General features: G+C 37.6%; 3 protein-coding genes across 3 annotated transcripts in view; 1 reads left to right on the top strand and 2 right to left on the bottom strand.

Moving 5' to 3' along the window:
- LOC114643402 (zinc finger protein OZF-like) overlaps nucleotides 1–20,183 on the bottom strand; it is a 719,868-nt gene that overhangs the window by 314,154 nt on the left and 385,531 nt on the right. Inside the window, exon 3 of the mRNA XM_051921851.1 lies at nucleotides 14,204–15,291. Within this exon, the coding sequence (XP_051777811.1) occupies nucleotides 14,417–15,291 (875 nt within the window). The 3' untranslated portion in view covers nucleotides 14,204–14,416. The remainder of the gene's footprint in view (nucleotides 1–14,203; nucleotides 15,292–20,183) is intronic.
- Nucleotides 1–20,183, top strand: part of LOC114642086 (zinc finger protein 664-like) — a 396,955-nt gene that overhangs the window by 66,444 nt on the left and 310,328 nt on the right. The window lies entirely within an intron of this gene.
- The window catches only part of LOC114642003 (zinc finger protein OZF), a 1,360,360-nt gene that overhangs the window by 1,236,465 nt on the left and 103,712 nt on the right, over nucleotides 1–20,183 (bottom strand). The window lies entirely within an intron of this gene.

Genomic DNA, 20,183 nt, shown 5'->3' with positions numbered 1-20,183 from the left:
CCCCTGTGGACATTCTCACCAAGCATACTGTTGTGGTGTTAATCCAATTGCAGCTCCACTTCAAGAGGGTCTTCAGAAATCTTCTCTCTTCAGCACCACAGTCAGTTGCACAAGACTTGACCAGGGTGCATGGCAAAGGGCATCACTGGACAAAAAAAAAAAAGAAAAACAGCAAAAAAAAAACAATGGTTATTATCTGGTGTAAATCTTTCAAAGTGTATGCAGTTCCATTCATAAACCAGAAGTAAATCATAAACTGATAGAAGTGGGAATTAAGCAGAGGTGAAGTTTAAAAATGGAGTTTTAAAAGTATTTTGAAAGGTTTTTCATTTATAGCCGGCATTCTATATTTTTGGTATACAGTACATGTGCAAGCTGCTTCACCAGTTCTTTCATAAGCAAATTAGTGGTTGTGGATTAAAGATTACACTGAGGAGTGTTGGGGGAGAGACAGTACCAAATACAGGAAGGGACTAAACTGTTAAGAGCTTTTTATGTAATGAATAGTATAGTACTTTAAAATCAAATCGTGAAGGAGACGGCCATCCAGTTTATTAAAGCTAAGGTCAAGTAAATGAGTGTGGAATATGGAGAAAAACAAAATGTAAACAAAACAAGATCCATTACCCCAGAATACTTGGCAATGACGCAGTAGATTCAGACCCACGACTCAAATGAAGGATTCTGGAAGCACTGGGCAGTAGCATCATCTTCTATTCCAACAGATATCACAGCATTCCCTCCTTCTTTAATTGCTGTCCCATCTTTCAGTTAAATTCTTCCACTTCACTAAGGCAAGTAAAATATAAAAATAGTAAACAAGAAATATTTAAACACTTACTTCAAACATTCCTAGACTTGACTTTTACCTGATACTGTATTCTGGGCTACCAAGAAATAAGTCTTCTGCCTCCTGTCCTGATACACCCTGTAGAGCAGCCAGGGCATGGATGATGGACTATCCAAAATTAAGAAAGAACAGAATACAAAAGTTGCTTGCATGTAACTGAAATCTGACCACATCACATTATAAGTGAAGGCATACATACACCAATTACCGAGTAACAAAGCAGAATACACCTAAGAATGTGTGCTTTACTTTGCAAATGAAACAGCCTGGTTTTGTTTCTATTGAAACTCATACAATGAGAAAAACAACAGTTACTGGGATTGCGAGGATTCACACACAGACTAAGATATTGTGCTCTAATGTTGGGGAGTTGCATAAGAAAAAACACATTTTAACATTCGTTAGTGGATACCAATTTACTTCTCTCTTTAAAAGAATTGTAAAATTTAGACACCTGATCTGAGATACATCTAGGCAGTTCAGATTTTCAAATTCCCAAAAAGAGAAAACCTACTAATCCATTAATCAAGTATAAATCAGTAAATAACAGGAAAGTCCACCTGAGCAGTTTTTTAAATAACACAATTTATTGAAAGTTTTGCATATTTCAAAATATTCATGCGCGTTCATTGAAATCACCAGCCTATTTAAAACAGTAAATTTTGCAATATTCCAATTATTAAACAAAACGTCAGATAATCCTAAATATATCTAGATTATATTACAGTATATACTGTATTCTCAAAAACTGAAAAGCATTCAATAAACATTACATACAGTACCTTTAATCATAAAATTCACGGACACACGTCGTATTTCACTTAGCTCTCTGACCGTTAAATTGTTGCTAAATTCTTCCCGTAAAAGATATTCTTTCAAGTCGTTGTAAAATTGAAAAGTCTTCATTTTTTCAAGAAGTGAAAAATATTCTTCTGCCAGGAGAAAAATTCAATATGCTCCTATTCTCTACAGCGTTCTTCTTTCTCCTTCTCACTCGAATGGCGGAAGTTCTATTTGTTAATGCAGACCGAGAAATTAAAATCCCGTGGTAACTTTTTTTCTCGTGTGTCGTAAAACATTCGACATGCGCAGAACAAATCGGGCAGCGTTGTGAAATGAATTTTAATTAAGCAGAGAGCGCGTGCGCGAGACAAATCGGATGGGGACTCGTGTCGCAAAGTAAAAAAAACGCAGATCGTGCAGGGTCGTACTAGTTAAGCTCTGCGCATGCGTGTGCATGCGCGCGCAAATCGGGTAGGCACCGCAGATCGGGTAGCGACACAGTGCACTGCTGCCTTATAGGAGCCTGTCGCTACCTTTATTACAACAGACATACATCGCATATCATTTCACTCCCTCTTCATTCGAATGCAGTTAAAATTTTCATGCGACAAATATTCTTCCAAGCCGTTATAAAATTCAAAAGTTGTCATCTTTTCCAGTAAAACATCCACTTACAGACGAAGATAAACGTTAACACAAAAATAACTCGCAAGTACAATTCAAACCTGACGAGTGAACTTTATAATGGATATAGCTTTTTGTAAGTACATCATATTGATGGAAAAGGCAAAAAGGGTTTAAATTTTTAGTTGCAATACTTCGTAATCTCATGGTTTAAACATAAAATCACAGCCATTTTCCGTGTTTGGGTTAATGGATTAATAGATGTATGTCATTTATTTCGTAACACACTATTAGCATTTGGTGGTGGGTTTCTTTTAACATTTGTCCACATTTTTTATTTTAAAGAGCGAATGGCGTGCTAATTATTAAGCAAAACAATGTAATCGAGGTGTCTATATATAGAGAGTACCTGCCAAATAATACAAAGAGTACACAGCTAGTGTTTCGCCCTAATTGGGGCTTATCTTGTGTGCACACCTCAGCTTCATCTTACAGCGATCGAACCTTGGACATCAACGTTATGCCACAAGGCTGCATCGTTTATTTTGCAGGATGAATATTTTTATTATGGTCAACTAATGTGGACATGAAATTAATAAACCGTAATGTCAAGTTGTACTGCATGCATAGTTCCGATTGGGCTGTGGATTTTTTTGTTTTTAATGTTTTTTTTTTATTTAGCGCATGCAGTGTGTGTCACTACCTGGTCCGTGTAGACATAGAATTACTAGACGCCGCATGACCAGCAGCATCGTACGTCAACGTCGCTGCCATAATGTGAGTGGCTGCTGGAGTGAAGTAGTGGATAAAGATGCCTCTTGCATGTGCTGCTTGGGATTGTACAAACCGCTGTACGCACCAAACCAGATCACAGGGATTACATTTCATAGGTAAGGCTGAACAATTGTTTTGGTTATATTTGGCCATTAGAAAATCTCATTTTATAATCTTTACTTTAGCTACGCCTGGCTAAGCCTGCAAAGCTATGCATTTATGTGCTCAAGGTAGCCTCCAATCAACGTTTTGGCGAAACGTATTTAGTCACTAACTATGTAGGTTGTTGTTAGCTGTTAACATTTCTCAAACTTTGAAGGTTTCCCAATGAAATCCACGTCAGGAAGCAGTGGGAGGTCAGGTAGCCCTTAGACGGGATTTTGAGAATGCTGTCCTGTGATGTGTGCCGTGCTAGTTTGGTAACAGATGCTGTACTGCCATCATATGATCAAAGCTACCACTCACTAACATTAAAAAACAAAGGAGGTTTGATGATTCCTTCTGAGGGTCCAGTCAAGGTGGTCAAAGTAGCTGAGTGTGTTATCCGACAGTCGACATTAGGACAAGCTGTCAGTGTATCTTTGATCAATCAGTTTGTTCAGGCTGAGATTGGTTCAGATGATGTGTTTTTTGTCAATGAGTACATCGAGGAAACACAGTTTGAAATTGACAACCATCATTATATGCTCATGTCTTTATTTGTGTCTGTCTTCCACAACTAAGGCTGCACCATATTGCCAGACTGAATACTCTCAAATTACAGGATCTGAGTGAGTGAGATGGACTGTAAGTCTGTAGGAGATCAGTGAGGTTGTGGAGAGCTTTAAATGTTCAGAGCAGTATTTAGTATTGTATTCTGTAGTGAACAGGGAGCCAGTGAAGTTGAGAGAGAAGAGGTGTAATATGTTCAGTGGATTTAGAACAGCAGGTTATTATCCTGGCAGCAGAATTTTGAAGAAGTTGTAAGCGATGGATACGTTTTTGTGGGATGTCAGATAGAATAGCATTACAGTAATCTATACGTGAGGTGACTCGGGCATTAACCAATACTTCAGTACTGTGTTGCGTAAGAACAGGACGAAGTCTAGAAATGTTTCGGAGGTAGAAGAAGGCAGTCTGAGAAATGTTACTTATATTGGAAGAATTATTTAATAATAATAATAATTATTATTTTTTAATAATTGCCATTATTAGTGTATAAATGGATATAAATAATTGCATTTAAATGATTCGCCAAATCTGTTTTAAATGTTATTGTTTTTTTTCATCAGAAAAAAACGGTTTCCACGTCTACCTGTATTAGTTTAAGTGTCACTTTTGACACTCGCAATATGGCGGACACGCTGACGTATCGTGTCGACTGGGAAACACAGTGAATGCGGCATCTATCTATATATGTCTAAGGTGATAATCATTGATTTTGAATTAATTACCCCACAAACACAAGCCAAAGCTTTCCTGCCACTGCAGTTGAGTTTTGTTTAAATCAAATGTTTAATTTGTAATCAGATACTGTAAGTGCTTCATGAAACACATGACGGGGCTGAGCTGGCTACACACAGACAGGTGATGTTCATACTCCACAAATATACTGAGGCTGAACGTGCAGCTTGGGGACCTTAGTGGCTTCGATGGCCCTCTGCTTCTGTGGAGACTTCATTGAGCAAGAAATGGCGCTGGATATTGTACACAATTATTATGATTTTCATCATTTGTAATGGTTCTAAATATGTGTTTGCATGAGGACACCTGATTAAAAATTCAATTGCAATTAATCTCTCAGTTCAACTTTGTACTCGAAAGTCACTTTGTATTATTTGCAATTTGTCATATTTCCTTCAACCAAATTAATATTTTCCTTTAAAGCAGAAATAACTCGAAGATTAGTTTCTAATACAAAACAGTTTTAATAATCAGTTGCCTCTGTATATTAAATTATTTTGGTGTCTTTATTGAACAGTTTTGTGTAACAGAAACAAATGAACAAACAGTACAACACTAATTAGTGAATGGCTCAAAGTAGGATTAATTAATTAATACTTTAGAGCCACACAACAATGCAAATTATTTGGAACATTGATTGGTTACGTCAATAATTCTGTCTTTAAAATGATATGAAGATGAAAAATAAAACATTATTGCGTTTCTGCCTATTTATTTAGCCAGTTGCTTAAGCAGACTTCAGTTTATTTCCACCAATTATTTAAGTGATGATATCCCAGATACAAAAACAAAAGTTCACAAGCGACCAGTGCTGGGAAACGTCACTTAAATTAAATTCATTACATTGCTCATTACGTACAAAATCCTAATCTCCTCCAGTTCAGCGCATTTCTTTTCTTCACTTGTCTCGATGGGGGGAAAAAAACAAAGTGTCGTAGTAAAGCTGAACGCACACTGCATGTGTTACTGCCATGATGTGATTTAACTGATCGGTTACTTCACTGCATTTCTCAGTTTGCTATCTGCGCTCTGCTTGGAGCTCGTGATGGACAACACGTTACCTCTGGAAGGACAGGATCTCACATCCCAGTCCAAACGGTGAGATGGAATCCTCGTCTGTCAGCAGCCTCGGCTGAGCACTTCAAGCTTAGTGCACTGAGCCCGTTGTCTGAAAGGCCGTAGCGGCGCCCACAGATGGGTGGTCTGCAGTGTGTGAGTTGGGGTTTGGCTGAATGTGGAGATGACAGCTCAGATGTTCTCTTCTACATCGATGACCAGTGCACTAGAGATGAGGTTAGGCTCCTCCGCCCACACTGCTTTGTCAATTTTGTTCTCGGGTTGGTCGGTTTAGCTTTCGGCTCAAAGGACCATGTAAAAGAGGGGTTTCATGGACCTCTGGAAAATGTGCTAATTCACAGGGTTTGGCCAACAGAAAGCCGAGTGCAGGAGTCACCGTCAGATGACTGGAGATGACAGACAGGTGATTGTAATTTATTCAAAGCAAGAAATAATATACAACAATAAAGTAAGCACACTGTAGGTAAACCAAGATAGTGGAATGCAAAGTCTCTCAGGAACAGGAAACCCCTTCTGGTCCAAAGGCCTGACTTTACTAAACTTTTTGACAATAATAATAATAATAATAATAATATTTACTGACGCTGAGGAGACTTACAATATTTGAGACACAATTGCTGGCATTTCTTTTGCTTTTCCAGTATTAGCACAGATAGCTGAAGTGACCTCCTCATGGTGACACACTGCCAGTGCCTATCAGTCCTAACATATCAAATCATTTTGAAATTCACTCTAACACAAGTCTTTGACAGGTGAACATTACTAGTACCTTAGAAAAGCTCTCGGAAAGAACATTTTCTGGGTGAAAAAAAAACTCCACCTTTAGTTTAACATAACAACAGTTCAGTAATTAACAATTTAACACCAAAATAAAATGCAGGTATTTCAGAACATTTATATATTTGGGCTGGTATGCCATGACAAAGGGTTGATAGCCCCCTGGTGTAGATCTTCTCCAACGAAGCCCACTTCTGGAGTTGGCACCCAGTCTGAATTATTTTGTGGCCCAGAAGATTCTGATTTGTGAGAATTGTTGGCACATCCAGTACTGCAATATGTGTAACAAAGTGTATTCTGTCTTTAAGTTTTTTGTATCTTTTAGTTAAGAATTTTCCCAAAATCAATTATTTTGGAGTACGGATGATAATTAATGTGACTCCCCACAGACGGCAGGCACCCTCAGGTGATGGTGGATGCTGTACAGGTAAGTCTGCTCTCTCCAAACCTTTTCTAATTTTATTCTATTTATTTGACATGTATATTATTTGGTAATTCTCAAGTATTAAATAAGTTATGTGCCCCCCCGGGTTCTTATATACAGTTCTGTGTTTTTTATTATCAAAAGCAAACAAACAAAAACAAAATAAAATTTAAAAAAGCATTTCTTCTTTTAGTGCGCTGCCACAGTGTTAAAACATAATTTGGCGTGGTGTACAGAATGATCATGTGTATATTTTGGATTTTAATTTTATTTTACATTTGATTTTATTGATTTTGTATTATTAGTTTGTGTAGCTGCATTTTCCCTAAGTTTCCAAAATTCAGCAGCTCCAAGTCAAAAAATGGGATTCAACAAAAGCCTGACGCGCAGAAATGATTCCACAGACAAAATATCTTCATTTTGAAAAGTTTAGTTAAGTTTGAAAGTAAAACAGTTCACACAAAAAGAAAATTAAAAATAGCAAAAAAAAAAAAAAAAGGAAAATTATAATAAGAAAAAATTTAGTTCTAAGCATCATCTTGTTACATGTTAAATAGTTACTAATTACTTATAATTTCTGAACCATTTCAAAACGGTCAGAAAACTGTATGCTTATCCCATTTCTAACTTGACAATGGGTCTTTCAAGTCCCTGTTTACTGGGACCTGCTCTAAACACAACTAGATCGATTATCACACTGTTTCTCAGTTATAGCAAGAAGATTCTATCTCTTCTAACGTATAGGGGGAAAAGACTATACCATTGTCTATGACTATGGAAGAAATTATATTCTATTCAAATTAAGCAAACTTTAATATAAGTTTAACTCCAGAACCTTAACCTTCCAAGATTGGCTCTTACATTTCCGGCCCCTAATTGGCTATGCAGGAGCGGAGACAATTACTATACTTTTACTTCAATATGAGCCAATTAACTTTATATTAGCTATTGTTTCCAAATTACTAACACTGCAAACAAACACTTTAAAAATTTCATATTTCAAACATTGGCTCTTTCTTGAAGCAGGCACAGTTTATTCACAGGTCTGTCCAGTGTGCTGGTTTTGGTCTGCACACAAACTCTTCTGATTGTACCTTTGGCATCTGGCATTGTCTTGATGACTCGACCCATTACCCAGGAATTGCGAGGTGTAGCTTTATCTACAATGAAAACAACGTCCCCTGGTTCAAAATTTCTTCTTGGTGCTAGCCATTTTTGACATTCTTGAAGTTTTGGCAAATACTCTTTAGTTCATCTTTTCCAAAACAAATCAGCCATGTATTGAATTTGTTTCCAGCGTCTTCTTGGGTATGGTTCATTTTCTGAAACGAGTTTGGGTGGTAATTTAGGTTTTGTCTTCAGTAACAACAAGTGATTGGGTGTGAGTGGTTCCAAATCATTTGGGTCATCTGATGTCTTTGTAAGGGGTCTGTTATTGAGTATTGATTCCACTCTACACGTCATTGTAGGAAGGTTTTCATCATCAAGTGTTTGTTGGTTTAGTGTTGAGTTTAAGATCTTTCTTATGCTCCTGATTTGTCTTTCCCACACTCCACCTTGATGAGAAGCTGATGGTGGATTGAAAATCCATTTGATTTGTTCTTCTGGATTACTTTTAGTCTGACTGACTTCTAGTTGGAATGTTTTTCTTTCATGTCTTAAGTTCAGCATTAAGTCTTTAAACTTGAGGATCCAAGCCACTGCTTTCTTCAAGCGATGCCAATCTGAAAAATAGGTGATTAGTTTGTTGATGGGCTCGGTTGCTTCCTCTATTTTTGTCATGTTAACTGCACAAGTTTTAAGTTCTGGATCATCTTCAATGAGTGAATCGTTTGGTTGATCTGGTCTTTTTGGCCACTGCCGTTCGGGCTTCAATAAGAAACTTGGACCTTGTGACCATGTGGTGCTTTTGAGAAAGTTTTCTATGTTTAGCCCCCTGGATGCTTGATCAGCCAGGTTAAGGGCAGATGTGACATACCTCCACTGTGAAGGCTGTGAATGATCTCTGATCATGGACATTCTGTTGGCAACAAAAGTCTTGAATCGAGTGCTTTCATTTGAAATGTATTTTAGCACTGTGGTGCTGTCAGTCCAAAATGTAGATTCTTCTAAGGGCATTTGAAGCTCACCTTTAAGCATTTTGTCAATTTTAACCGCCACAACAGCTGCTGTCAGCTCCAATCTTGGTATCGTGACCTGTTTCAATGGTGCAACTCTTGACTTGCCCATCAGGAATGAACAATGCTTTTTGCCCTCTTCATTGGTTAAGACAAGGTAAGTGACAGTACCATATCCATCTTCACTAGCATCTGCAAAATGGTGCATTTGTGCTGTCTTTATGGTTCCAAACCTTGTAGGTTTGAAGCATCTGTTCACTTTATATTCTGTTAGTAACTGCAAATCATCCATCCATTTTTTTCCATTTCTGAATGTGTTTGACTTCTACTTCTTCATCCCACCCAAATTTCTCTTTGCATAAGTCTTTTAGAATAAGTTTTGCTGGCAGTATGGCGGGTGCTAGAAAACCAAGTGGATCATAAACTGAGCTAACAACAGACAGAATACCACGCCTTGTAGTGGGCTTGTTTTGTAACTTAATCTGAAATTTGAAACTGTCCGTTTCTGTGCACCACTGGACACTCAGGGCACGCTCTGTGGGAAGGAGACTGTGGCTCAAGTCTAAGTCTTTTTGTCCATGAGCTCTGTCTTCTTCAGGTATAGACAATAAAACTTCTCTGTTGTTACTCATCCACTTAGTCAAATGAGATCCCCTTTTTAGGCATAGAGCTTGGAGGTCCTTTGCCAGCTTTATTGCTTGTTCCTCTGTTGTCACTGACCTTAAACAGTCATCCACGTAGAAGTTATTGAGAACGGTGTTAACAGCTTCCTCAGGAAATGTATCTCTGGAGTCTTTGGCTGTTCTACGCAAAGCATAAGAAGCACAACTGGGTGAAGAAGTAGCACCAAAAAGATGTTCTTTCATTTTATATTCTTCAAGGTCTTTACTTAGATTACCTTCAGGCCACCATAAAAAACGTCAAAGATCAGAGTCTTTATCTGGTACTTTAACTTGGTAGAACATTGACTTAATGTCTGCCATTAATGCTACTGGCTCCTTTCTGAATCTTGTAAGGACGCCAGTGAGTGTGTTAGTTAGGTCAGGGCCTTTTAATAATTGCTCATTAAGTGACATTCCCTGGTAGGTGGCAGTGCAGTCAAAGACCACTCGAATTTTATTTTTCTTTGGATGATACACACCGTGATGTGGGATGTACCACACTCTGCCTTCACTGCAATTTAAGTTTTCTTTGGGTACCTTAACAGCATAACCCTTGTCTATTATGTCTTTCATGAAGGCTTTATAGTCTCCGTTGAAACCTGAATTTTTGTTCAGTTTTCTTTTGAGTCCAATAGCACGCTGTTCAGCAATACAACGATTGTTTGGCATTTTCAGTGTTTCATCCTTCAAAGGCAAATTTAAAGAATAGTGGCCACCTACCAGATTCGCAGATTCTGAGGCTATGCGCATGAACTTGATGTCCTCCTGTGACATCTCCTCCTTTTCTTCACAGCTGCGCTCTGGAAAATCTGTGTTATACTGTTGTATCATCATATCCTCAATCTCTGTTATTGACACACGATTGATTGAATGTTTGGGTATCTTACCACTTTGTTTTGTGAGGTCATCTATCTCTTTATATGGTCCACCAACAACCCATCCAAGTGCAGTCTTCATAGCATAGGGTCCACCTCCTTGGCTATATATGGTTTGTGACTCCTTGAAGATTTCTGGGTAGTTGATTCCTATTAAAAGATCAACTTCAGAGTCAATACGAGTTAGACGTACCTCTTTAAGATATGCCCACTTATCGATATCTTCTTGTAGTGGAATATTTTCTCTGTACAATTGAATGGAGACCTGTGTGAAGACCTTTGGCAAATCAATATATTTATCATCATTGAGACCACAGACTTGTAAATCAGATAAGACAGAACCTTGTGTTAGCACTTTTGAATCATCATCATAGTTATTCATAGTTTTGAGAAATACTTGAGTTCTTCTCCCTTGAAGGTTTAATTGTCTCTGGAGCCTTTCAGAGCAAATTGTTACTGTACTGCCTTGGTCTATAAAGGCGTATGTTTCTACATACCTTTCGCCTTTCTTAGATTTTACCTTAACAGGAACTACTTGTAGCACACATTCTTCTCTGGCCCCAGTAAAGTTACAAGTTCCAGTCTTGGTTTCCTTTTCAGTAGATGTCGCCACACTAGCTGTAGATTTAGATGTTGCTCCGGAATCTTTTTTGATGTGCAGGATGTCTGGGTGCTGAAAAGAACATGTCTGACATTTCATTCTTTCTTTACAGTTCTTACCAAGATGCCCCTGTTTGAGACAGCGAAAACATAAACCTTTAGGTTTTAAAAAGTCAATTCTTTCTTTATGTGGCAGTTCTTTGATTTTGCTACATTCAGCAAGGATATGTTGACCACTGCAAAATACACAAGGCCTTTTAAAGGCATAAGCGTCTGTGGAGGACCTCTTGATTAAGGTGTCTGGAGTTTCTTTTTCATCAGTTTCAATGATGTTTGTAGCGAAAGTACTTCCCCTTTTTTGACTAAAGTTCATAGAAGGTTTTCCTTTGTCGTTCCTCTCTCTTTTTTCTATGTAGGTGTAGCTTTGCGTAGCTGTGCTATGTATTGAATGAGAGGCGTTCTGAGCTTGTGTGTGTAAGAAATTTATTAAATCATCAAATTTTACATCTCTTTTTTCTTCTCTCTCAGTACTGCAGGCTACTGATAACCACTCTCGTTTCAGTTCATATGGGAGCTTTGAGACGACAATATGTAGATTTTCTCCTATATCGAATTCGTTCTGTTTTCCTCCTGAAGTAGGTGCTGCATTCATGCAACGACCGAGGAAGAGAGCTAAATCTATTAATGCTCCCCCATCTTCTGCTGACTTTATCTGAGGCCAGTTCATAATTTTTTTAATGTGTGCTCTATATATCTGCCTGCTATCTCCATAGTAGGTTTTGAGCAATTGTAGTGCCTTTTGATAACTTTCCTTTGGCGCAAGTCCGATACAGGATTGAATGAGCTCTTGAGGGTGACCTCTAGTGTATTGTTCTAAAAAATGCAGTTTATCTTGTTCATTTTCAAACGCCTTCTCTACAGCATAATCAAAGGCTCTAATGAATGATGAATATGTCAGAGGATCACCATTAAATATTGGTACTTCTGTACGTGGCGCTGGGGTTTATCTTGTTTCTCCCACTGGTGAGCTAACAGCTTTGTAGCCTCGACAACTGCCTTTTGGCTTTCGGTTTGATTTTTTTGACATTCAATTTGATTCTTCTGATATTCGATTTGATTAGGCGCTAGCACATCAACAAGATCTTGTTTGTAAGTCTCCGAACGGGCCCCTGAGATTATTACTGATCGTTCCTGCCTTTCCGACTGGATGAACTCGAGTTCATCCAACCTTCATAGGATTCTATCGAGTGTCGATTGTTCAACCAACACTGCTGAAGAAGAAGTTGAAGCTGCAGCGATTTGCTGTTCTGATAAGCCGCATTTCTTTTTGAGAGCGTGTTTTAACTGAGGCGAAGTTTTTTGCACCTTTGACTTTGAGCGAACCCGTTCTTGCAATTGCATCTCTTCGAATTTGTTAACTAGCTATTCGTCGGATTTATGTGTTAACAGTCTATTTGCATCTTTCAGCCATAGTTTTGTAACATTAATAAATTCGTTCCAATTCTTAGAACTTTCGGCGAATGTAGTTTTCTTTTTCTTAATTGCACTTTCTGTATTTAGCGCTGATATTAGCCTTTGATTCAACTCTTCTATCTCACTGTGCGTCTCTCAAAAATTTTCAAGTCTTTGAGCTACTTCTGAATGATTTTCTGTAATATCTTTAAGACTTTCTATTTCAGCTATAAGCACAGAAAGTTTATCTTTCCTCTGACTTATGTGACCTTTAAGATCTCCGATTACATTTTCTGGCTTCGAGTCTGTACTCAATTCACTACTAATTTCACTGGAGTTATGTTTAGAGATTTCCATGATGGCAGCTCAAATGATTGACAGCTGGTTCTCTTCTCAGCAACAAACGTCACAATTGGTACGTTCCAACAAAGCAGTTACTTCCTTATAGAGAGGCTTCAAAACTCAGGCAAAAGCAAAAGCGATCATCCACAAAGTCTTTTACAATATCGCAGTCTCTTAAAATCTTCAAGTTCAGGTACGGCGACCTTGCTTTCATTTACAATTATGTATAGGTAGAAAGTAACAGCACAGTACCTCGGAATGACTCAGTTCTTTTTCTTTCATTGACGAGTTCAGGAGCAGAAGCGTCCTCTGTCCTCAGATGGTAGATTCCAGTTTCAAGGCCGAAGCTTTCAAGATGGCAAGTTTTCTGATGAAAATGTAGCGGCGTTATCCCTAAGTTTCCAAAATTCAGCAGCTCCAACTCAAAAAATGGGATTCAACAAAAGCCTGACGCGCAGAAATGATTCCACAGACAAAATATCTTCGTTTTTAAAAGTTTAGTTACGTTTGAAAGTAAAACAGTTCACACAAAAAGAAAATTAAAAATAGCAAAAAAAAAAAAGGGAAAATTATAATAAGAAAAAATTTAGTTCTAAGCTTAATCTTGTTACATCTTAAATAGTTACTAATTACTTATAATTTCTGAACCATTTCAAAACGGTCAGAAAACTGTATGCTTATCCCATTTCTAACTTAAAAATGGATCTTTCAAGTCCCTGTTTACTGGGACCTGCTCTAAACACAACTAGATCTATTATCACACTGTTTCTCAGTTATAGCAAGAAGAGTCTATCTCTTCTAACTTATAGGGGGAAAAGACTATACCATTGTCTATGACTATGGAAGAAATTATATTCTATACAAATTAAGCAAACTTTAATATAAGTTTAACTCAAAACCTTAACCTTCCAAGATTGGCTCTTACAGTTTGTGTTTATAATTATTAGTAATTTATTTGATTTTCCAACCCGCTGAATAAGCATTGTTGAGAAGCTGTTTGTGTGAAACCCTGTTTTTTTTTTGGTCAAGTTATGTTTTTTTATTTTCTGTTATATTAAAATAGCAAAATTTATAATATTATAAAGCTAAACTATTATTTATTGTGTGAGGCTATGTATATTGTAAAGTGTTTTTTTTTCTTTTTTCTGATGAAATGTGTATAATATATTGTAAATAGTTCTATATGTAACACGTATGTTATGAAAACAGAGTTAGGCGCATGGTGGAGGCTGTAGGGGCTTTGGTGAGAAGCCGTTTGTATGACGCCCTGTTCTTTACTTTGTTTCTGGAAAAGGAAAAATATAAACTTCTATGTCTCCTCCATGTTGATTTGTTTTTGACACAACACTAAGTAGGATGGATTTGAGTCGTTACATGTGCTTACTGTCCAGGCAGGAGTGAACCTCACTCTTTAGTCAGGACAGTTCAGTTGTACTTCTCTCCTGTGGGAATTCTGGTGCGTCTCTGAAGTGTACTGCGCTGACAGATTTGTTTGCCACATTCCAAACAGCAATATGGCTTCTCTTGGAGATTCATTTCTTAACAATAGTTTAGTTTGCTTACTTTTCAAGACACGACTGAACCTCACTTTTGAGTCCTGAAGGGTTCTTGTTTTTCTAGACTGGTTTTTGAACTGCTACTGTTTTTATTCTGTTGTGAACTCTCGTGTGTCTCTGTAGACAGATTATCTGTGAAAACTGTTTACCACATTCATTACAGCAATATGGCTTCTCTCCGGTGTGAACTCTAGTGTGTATCTGAAGATAGCCTTTATGTGAAAACTGTTTACCACATTCATTACAGCAATATGGCTTCTCTCCGGTGTGAACTCTCGTGTGTATCTGAAGATGGCCTTTTTGTGAAAACTGTTTACCACATTCATTACAGCAGTATGGCTTCTCTCCAGTGTGAACTCTCGTGTGTTTCTGTAGTTGGCCTTTTTGTGAAAACTGTTTACCACATTCATTACAGCAATATGGCTTCTCTCCAGTGTGAACTCTACTGTGTTTGTGAAGACTGCCTGTATCTGAAAACTGTTTACCACATTCATTACAGCAATACGGCTTCTCTCCAGTGTGAACTCTCATGTGTATCTGAAGATGACCTTTATATGAAAACTGTTTGCCACATTCATTACAGCAATATGGCTTCTCTCCGGTGTGAGCTCTCGTGTGTATCTGAACACTGCTCATTTGTGAAAACTGTTTACCACATTCATTACAGCAATATGGCTTTTCTCCAGTGTGAACTCTTGTGTGTATCTGAAGAAGGCATTTTTGTGAAAACTGTTTACCACATTCATTACAGCAATACGGCTTCTCTCCAGTGTGAACTCTCGTGTGTCTCTGTAGATGGCCTTTTTGTGAAAACTGTTTACCACATTCATTACAGCAATATGTCTTCTCTCCAGTGTGAACTCTCGTGTGTTTCTGAAGAGCACTCCTGTTAGACAATTCTCTGCCACATTCCACACTGCAATGATCTTTCATTCCTGTGTAAAATTTAAAACAAAAAGGAAAAAAAAAATGCATTTATTTTCAATTTGCTGCCTTATTATGAACATTAACTCACATTAAATACATGATTGCTGAAATTAGGAACAACCTTTGATCAGCATAAGCAATTATAAAAATGTTGCTGTACTTGGAAAACACACTTAATTTTTAAATGTTATGTCCTTTATTACAACTGCTCAGTAGAGCCACATGTATAAAACTTCCTTATGCTTGGCCACATATATAAAAACTGTTTTTTATGAAAAGTTAGGATTTATAAAACTAGAACTTGCCATTTAAATTGTCTCAAAGCTTCCCTAAAGTTCAGAGCATTTGTAAGTCCCATGCAGACTTTATTTGTGTTGGCAATTTAGCAACTCCAGGTGGAAAAACGAAGAACTGAATAGAAAATCTCATTTCATTACACATTTCACATTCTGATGTTTGACAGGCTACACAAGAAGTGAGTTTTGATGTATCACAATGACATTTTGGCTCATGATGATGACTTAGCTGATTTAGACTCCCTACTGTCATCCTCTTTGAAGTGTGTGCTGAACTGCAGCCTTCATTACAGAGACCACCATGCAGAAATCACACAATCCCAGTTCTCTTACAGATCTTAACAGCTGTGGGTTATTTGGCGATGGCGGCTTTTCAGTGTGAACTGCTTGACTGGTGTGGAATCTCTTAGTCACCCTGAGCCACGTAATGCCATCTGTATGGGATGGTATACTTAAGACGGTAGAGAGATACATGAAATATCGTTACCATCAGGGTATGCAAGTCCTGATCAAAATGAAATCTGCAGCAACATCTGCTGTCTTCAGCAGTGGTGGTCTTACTTGGCCTACAAGTCCCTTTGTGATTACTGAGCCCACCAGTGTGTTCTTTCTTGTTATTGATATTCCAGACAGTTGAATTGGGTAATTTTAAGGTTTTCCGATGTCTCTTATGATTTCATTATTATTTTCCAGCTTCTTTGACTTTCATTGGCACAGCTCTTGCCCTCATGTTGAACAATGGCAACTACAAAGACCAAAGGTAGTCTGTAGGTAGGAGTAAGCTGAGGTGTCTTAGGCCTGCATGACTAAAACAATGAAACACACCTGAGAAATCACAAACACCTCTGGCACCAATTGTCCCAAACATTACGGTGCCCTGAAATGGGAGGACGATTCCAAAAAAGTGCTGTCATTTCTACAAGGTGTGACTGAAATGTTTGCAAATCCCCTTAAATGAAAATCAGTAATGTGTGCTTTAATTACATCTGAATTATTTAATTTGTAATTTGAAACAGTAGATTAAAGGAGTAAATGCAAGAAGAATGTTTCATTGTCTCAGCCATTATGGAGGGTACTATATAAAACAGAATGCCATGCCAAGTATGAAAAGTGTACCTTCAATAATTAGAATGTGCCCTGACATTTATCCACACTTGAACTAAAACCACTTGACACCAAAACAAACAACAAAATGTCTTCTTTCATTCACCAAAGCAAAAGAGAGCAATGGATGAGTGACGCCTCAGTGCACAGGCCTACAGAACTGCAGTGACCTCGGAGAAAAATTAGAAGATGAGAAAACCGAGGAAGAGCGCAGCTGTTGGTGTTTCAGCTCTACAGGGCAGTGGCAGGTGACACCAGGACTGGTAACCTTTGTGACACGCTGGTGACATTTATACTCACCATTATAATGTTAAAGGGTATCTACTCTCAGGACTTACTTATGTTGACTAAGCTAAAATTTGCCAGGTTTTACTGTCTATTTGATCCAATGTGTGGGTTCATGTATGTAATTATTATCTCTGTTATGGCTTTAAACATCAAGCAGTCCAAGCCTGCACTCAATGAAGAGCGCTATAAAGAAGAAATACAACTGAATTAAACAGTTGTGTTACACAAATTAATCAGTCTTGAATTAAAAGTGCCCAGTTTTTGCTGTTTATTGTGAAATCAGCTTGTAGTTGGTTTACTGGTCTACCGATTTCATGAAATGGAATATGTTAAGCTGAGGACACGCGCAGCACTAACAGAGTGCACAGCGTGAAAACTGATGAAGAAAATAACTGCTGTTTGGAAATATCTTAAAGAAGACAACACACAATCTAATGCATTTTTGGATACATTACAGATACCACAAATAGATACTCTCAGTGCAGAGGAATTGGATAAACCTCTGGCGCTATCAGAAATACTAGATGCTATAAAGTCACTTCACAGCGGGAAAGCAGCAGGCCCTGATGGCTACCCTGTAGAATGTTATAAGAAATTCTCCACTCAGCTAGCTTTCCTCTTATTAGCAACATTTACAGAAGCCAGAGACAATCAAATTCTACCTCAAACGTTTCACCAAGTATTAATCATGGTCTTCCCTAAACAAAATAAGGACTTATTACAGTGTGCATCATACAGGCCAATTTCACTTCTGAATAATGGTTTTAAGATACCTAGCTAGAAGGATGGAGAAAGTGCTGCCTTCGGTAATATCACAAGATCAAACTGGATTTATTAAAGGTCGACATTTAGCCTCCAATCTTCGACGCCTGTTTAATGTAATATATTCACCAACAAAGTCAAAGACCCCAGAGATATTATCATCGTTGGATGCAGAAAAAGCATTTGACATGATTGAATGGAACTACCTATCACTACATTAGAGAAAATTGGGTTTGGCCCCAACATTTGTGAATGGATCAAACCACTATACCAATCCAGAAGCTTCAGCTTGTATTAACAACATTTGTTCAGCCTACTTTAGACTACAACGTGGTACCAGATAAGGATGCCCCTTGTCACCATTGCTATTTGCAATCGCCATTGAACCACTGGCAGTTCACTGTCGAAATGCTTACCAGATAAAGGGGATCATCAGAGAAGGACACAAACAGAAAATTTCTGATTATGCAGATGATATGGTACTGTATATATCAGACCCACAAAATACTGTGTATGCAGTCTTAACAGCACTTACAGAATTTCAAAAGATCTCTCTGGTCTCAGAATTAATTTGAATAAAAGTGTGCTCATTCCAGTGAATTCTCAAGCATACAATATTAGATTGGACACCTTTCCTTTTATCATTGCAGATCAGTTTAAATACCTAAGGATAAATATCACAAGTAAACAAAGCTCTGTAACAACAAAATTTTGCCGTCTGTATGGAAAAAATTAAGCAAGACTTGCATAGATGGTCAACCCTTCATCTCACTCTAGCTGGAAGAACTAATGTTGTTAAGATGAATATCCTTCCTAAGCTTTTATTTTATATCAAAATATTCCAATATACACCAATAAATCATTCTTAAAGCAATTAGATTCAACCATAACCTCAATTATTTGGAACTCAAAACATCCACGTATCCAAAGAGCGACCCTACAAAGACCTAAGGTAGAAGGTAGCATGGCTCTACCTAACTTTCAGTTTTATTACTGGGCAGCAAACATACAAGCTATAAAAACCTGGACACGGACACAAATGGATGAACATACACAGGCTTGGTCCGCAATAGAAATAAAATCCTGCAGTACTTCTTTATATTCCCTGCTTTGTGTCCTAATAAATGCAAGTTATTGCCAATATACAAAAATAACCCAGTTGTGCTTCACTCACTAAGAATATGAAACCAATGTAGGAAGCATTTTAAGATGGAGAATCTTTTATATGTGGCACCTCTGCATATGAACCACCAATTTCAACCCTCGCAAACATATGCAGTTTTTAATATCTGGAAAACATTTGGGATTAAATTGCTTAGAGATCTTTATATAGACAACATCTTTGCATCCTATGAACAATTACATTCCAAATTTAACTTTCCAGCAACACATTTCTTTCACAATCTTCAAATTAGAAACTTTGTTAAACAGAACCTGCCCGATTTACCTCATCTCGCACCTTCCTCTATGCTGGAAAAAATATTTCTCAGTTTCGAGGACTCAGACAGCATTTCTACAATATATAAAATTATTTTACAATTCCTCCCTTTCAAAGATCCAAGAGGACAATGGGAAAAAGATCTCTCACTCAACATATCATAAAAGGAGTGGAAGGTAGCAATGCAGAGAATTCACTCGAGCTCCATATGTGCAAAGCATACAATTATTCAACTCTAAATTATATATCAAGCACATCTGTCTCACTTAAAGTTGTCCAAAATGTTTCCAGGGCAAGATCCAACCTGCGAACGCTGCAATCAAGTCCCAGCCTGACTGGGTCACATGTTTTGGGCCTGCACCAAATTAACATCATTCTGGACAAACATTTTTAAGTGCCTTTCAGACAGCCTTGGTGTCTCGATCCCTCCTAACCCATTAACAGCTGTGTTTGGTGGGCTCACAGAGGGGCTTAAAGTGGAGAAGGAGAAACTGTGATTGCCTTCACTACACTATTGTCACGCAGACTTATTTTGCTAATAAACTGGAAGAATCCTAACTCTCCTCTTTTAAGTCAGTGGGATACTGATGTTTTATATTATTTGAAATTGAACAAAATCTAATTCTCAGTTAGAGGATCTGTGCATAACTTTTTCAAAACCTGGCAGGATCTAATCAATAATATTTTAGAATAAGCTCTTAAAGCACTGAGGAAGTAACTCTCTTCCCATTTCTTTTTCTTCTCCATTTATCTTTTTCCGCCTATTAAACTCATCAATTTATGTATTTTTTACAAGCTTTAAGTTTTACTCCGTTGGCTATGCTCTCTTTCTCAGGGGTGGGGGTTGATTTGTTTTCTATCCTACTTTTTGTAAAAATGTATCTATTTGTATGGAACGATTACAAGAAAATCAGTAAAATTTAAAAACAAAAGAAATATCTTAAAGTATCTGAAATGTGATAGGAATTTTATATATAAAGTTTAAAATGAAAAAGTTATTTGTTAGTTGTGG

This window comes from Erpetoichthys calabaricus (genome assembly GCF_900747795.2).
Source record: "Erpetoichthys calabaricus chromosome 1 unlocalized genomic scaffold, fErpCal1.3 SUPER_1_unloc_27, whole genome shotgun sequence".
Classification (NCBI taxonomy): domain Eukaryota; kingdom Metazoa; phylum Chordata; class Cladistia; order Polypteriformes; family Polypteridae; genus Erpetoichthys; species Erpetoichthys calabaricus.
Note: the sequence above shows the minus strand (reverse complement) of the source record. Positions and strands in the feature narration are given on the sequence as shown.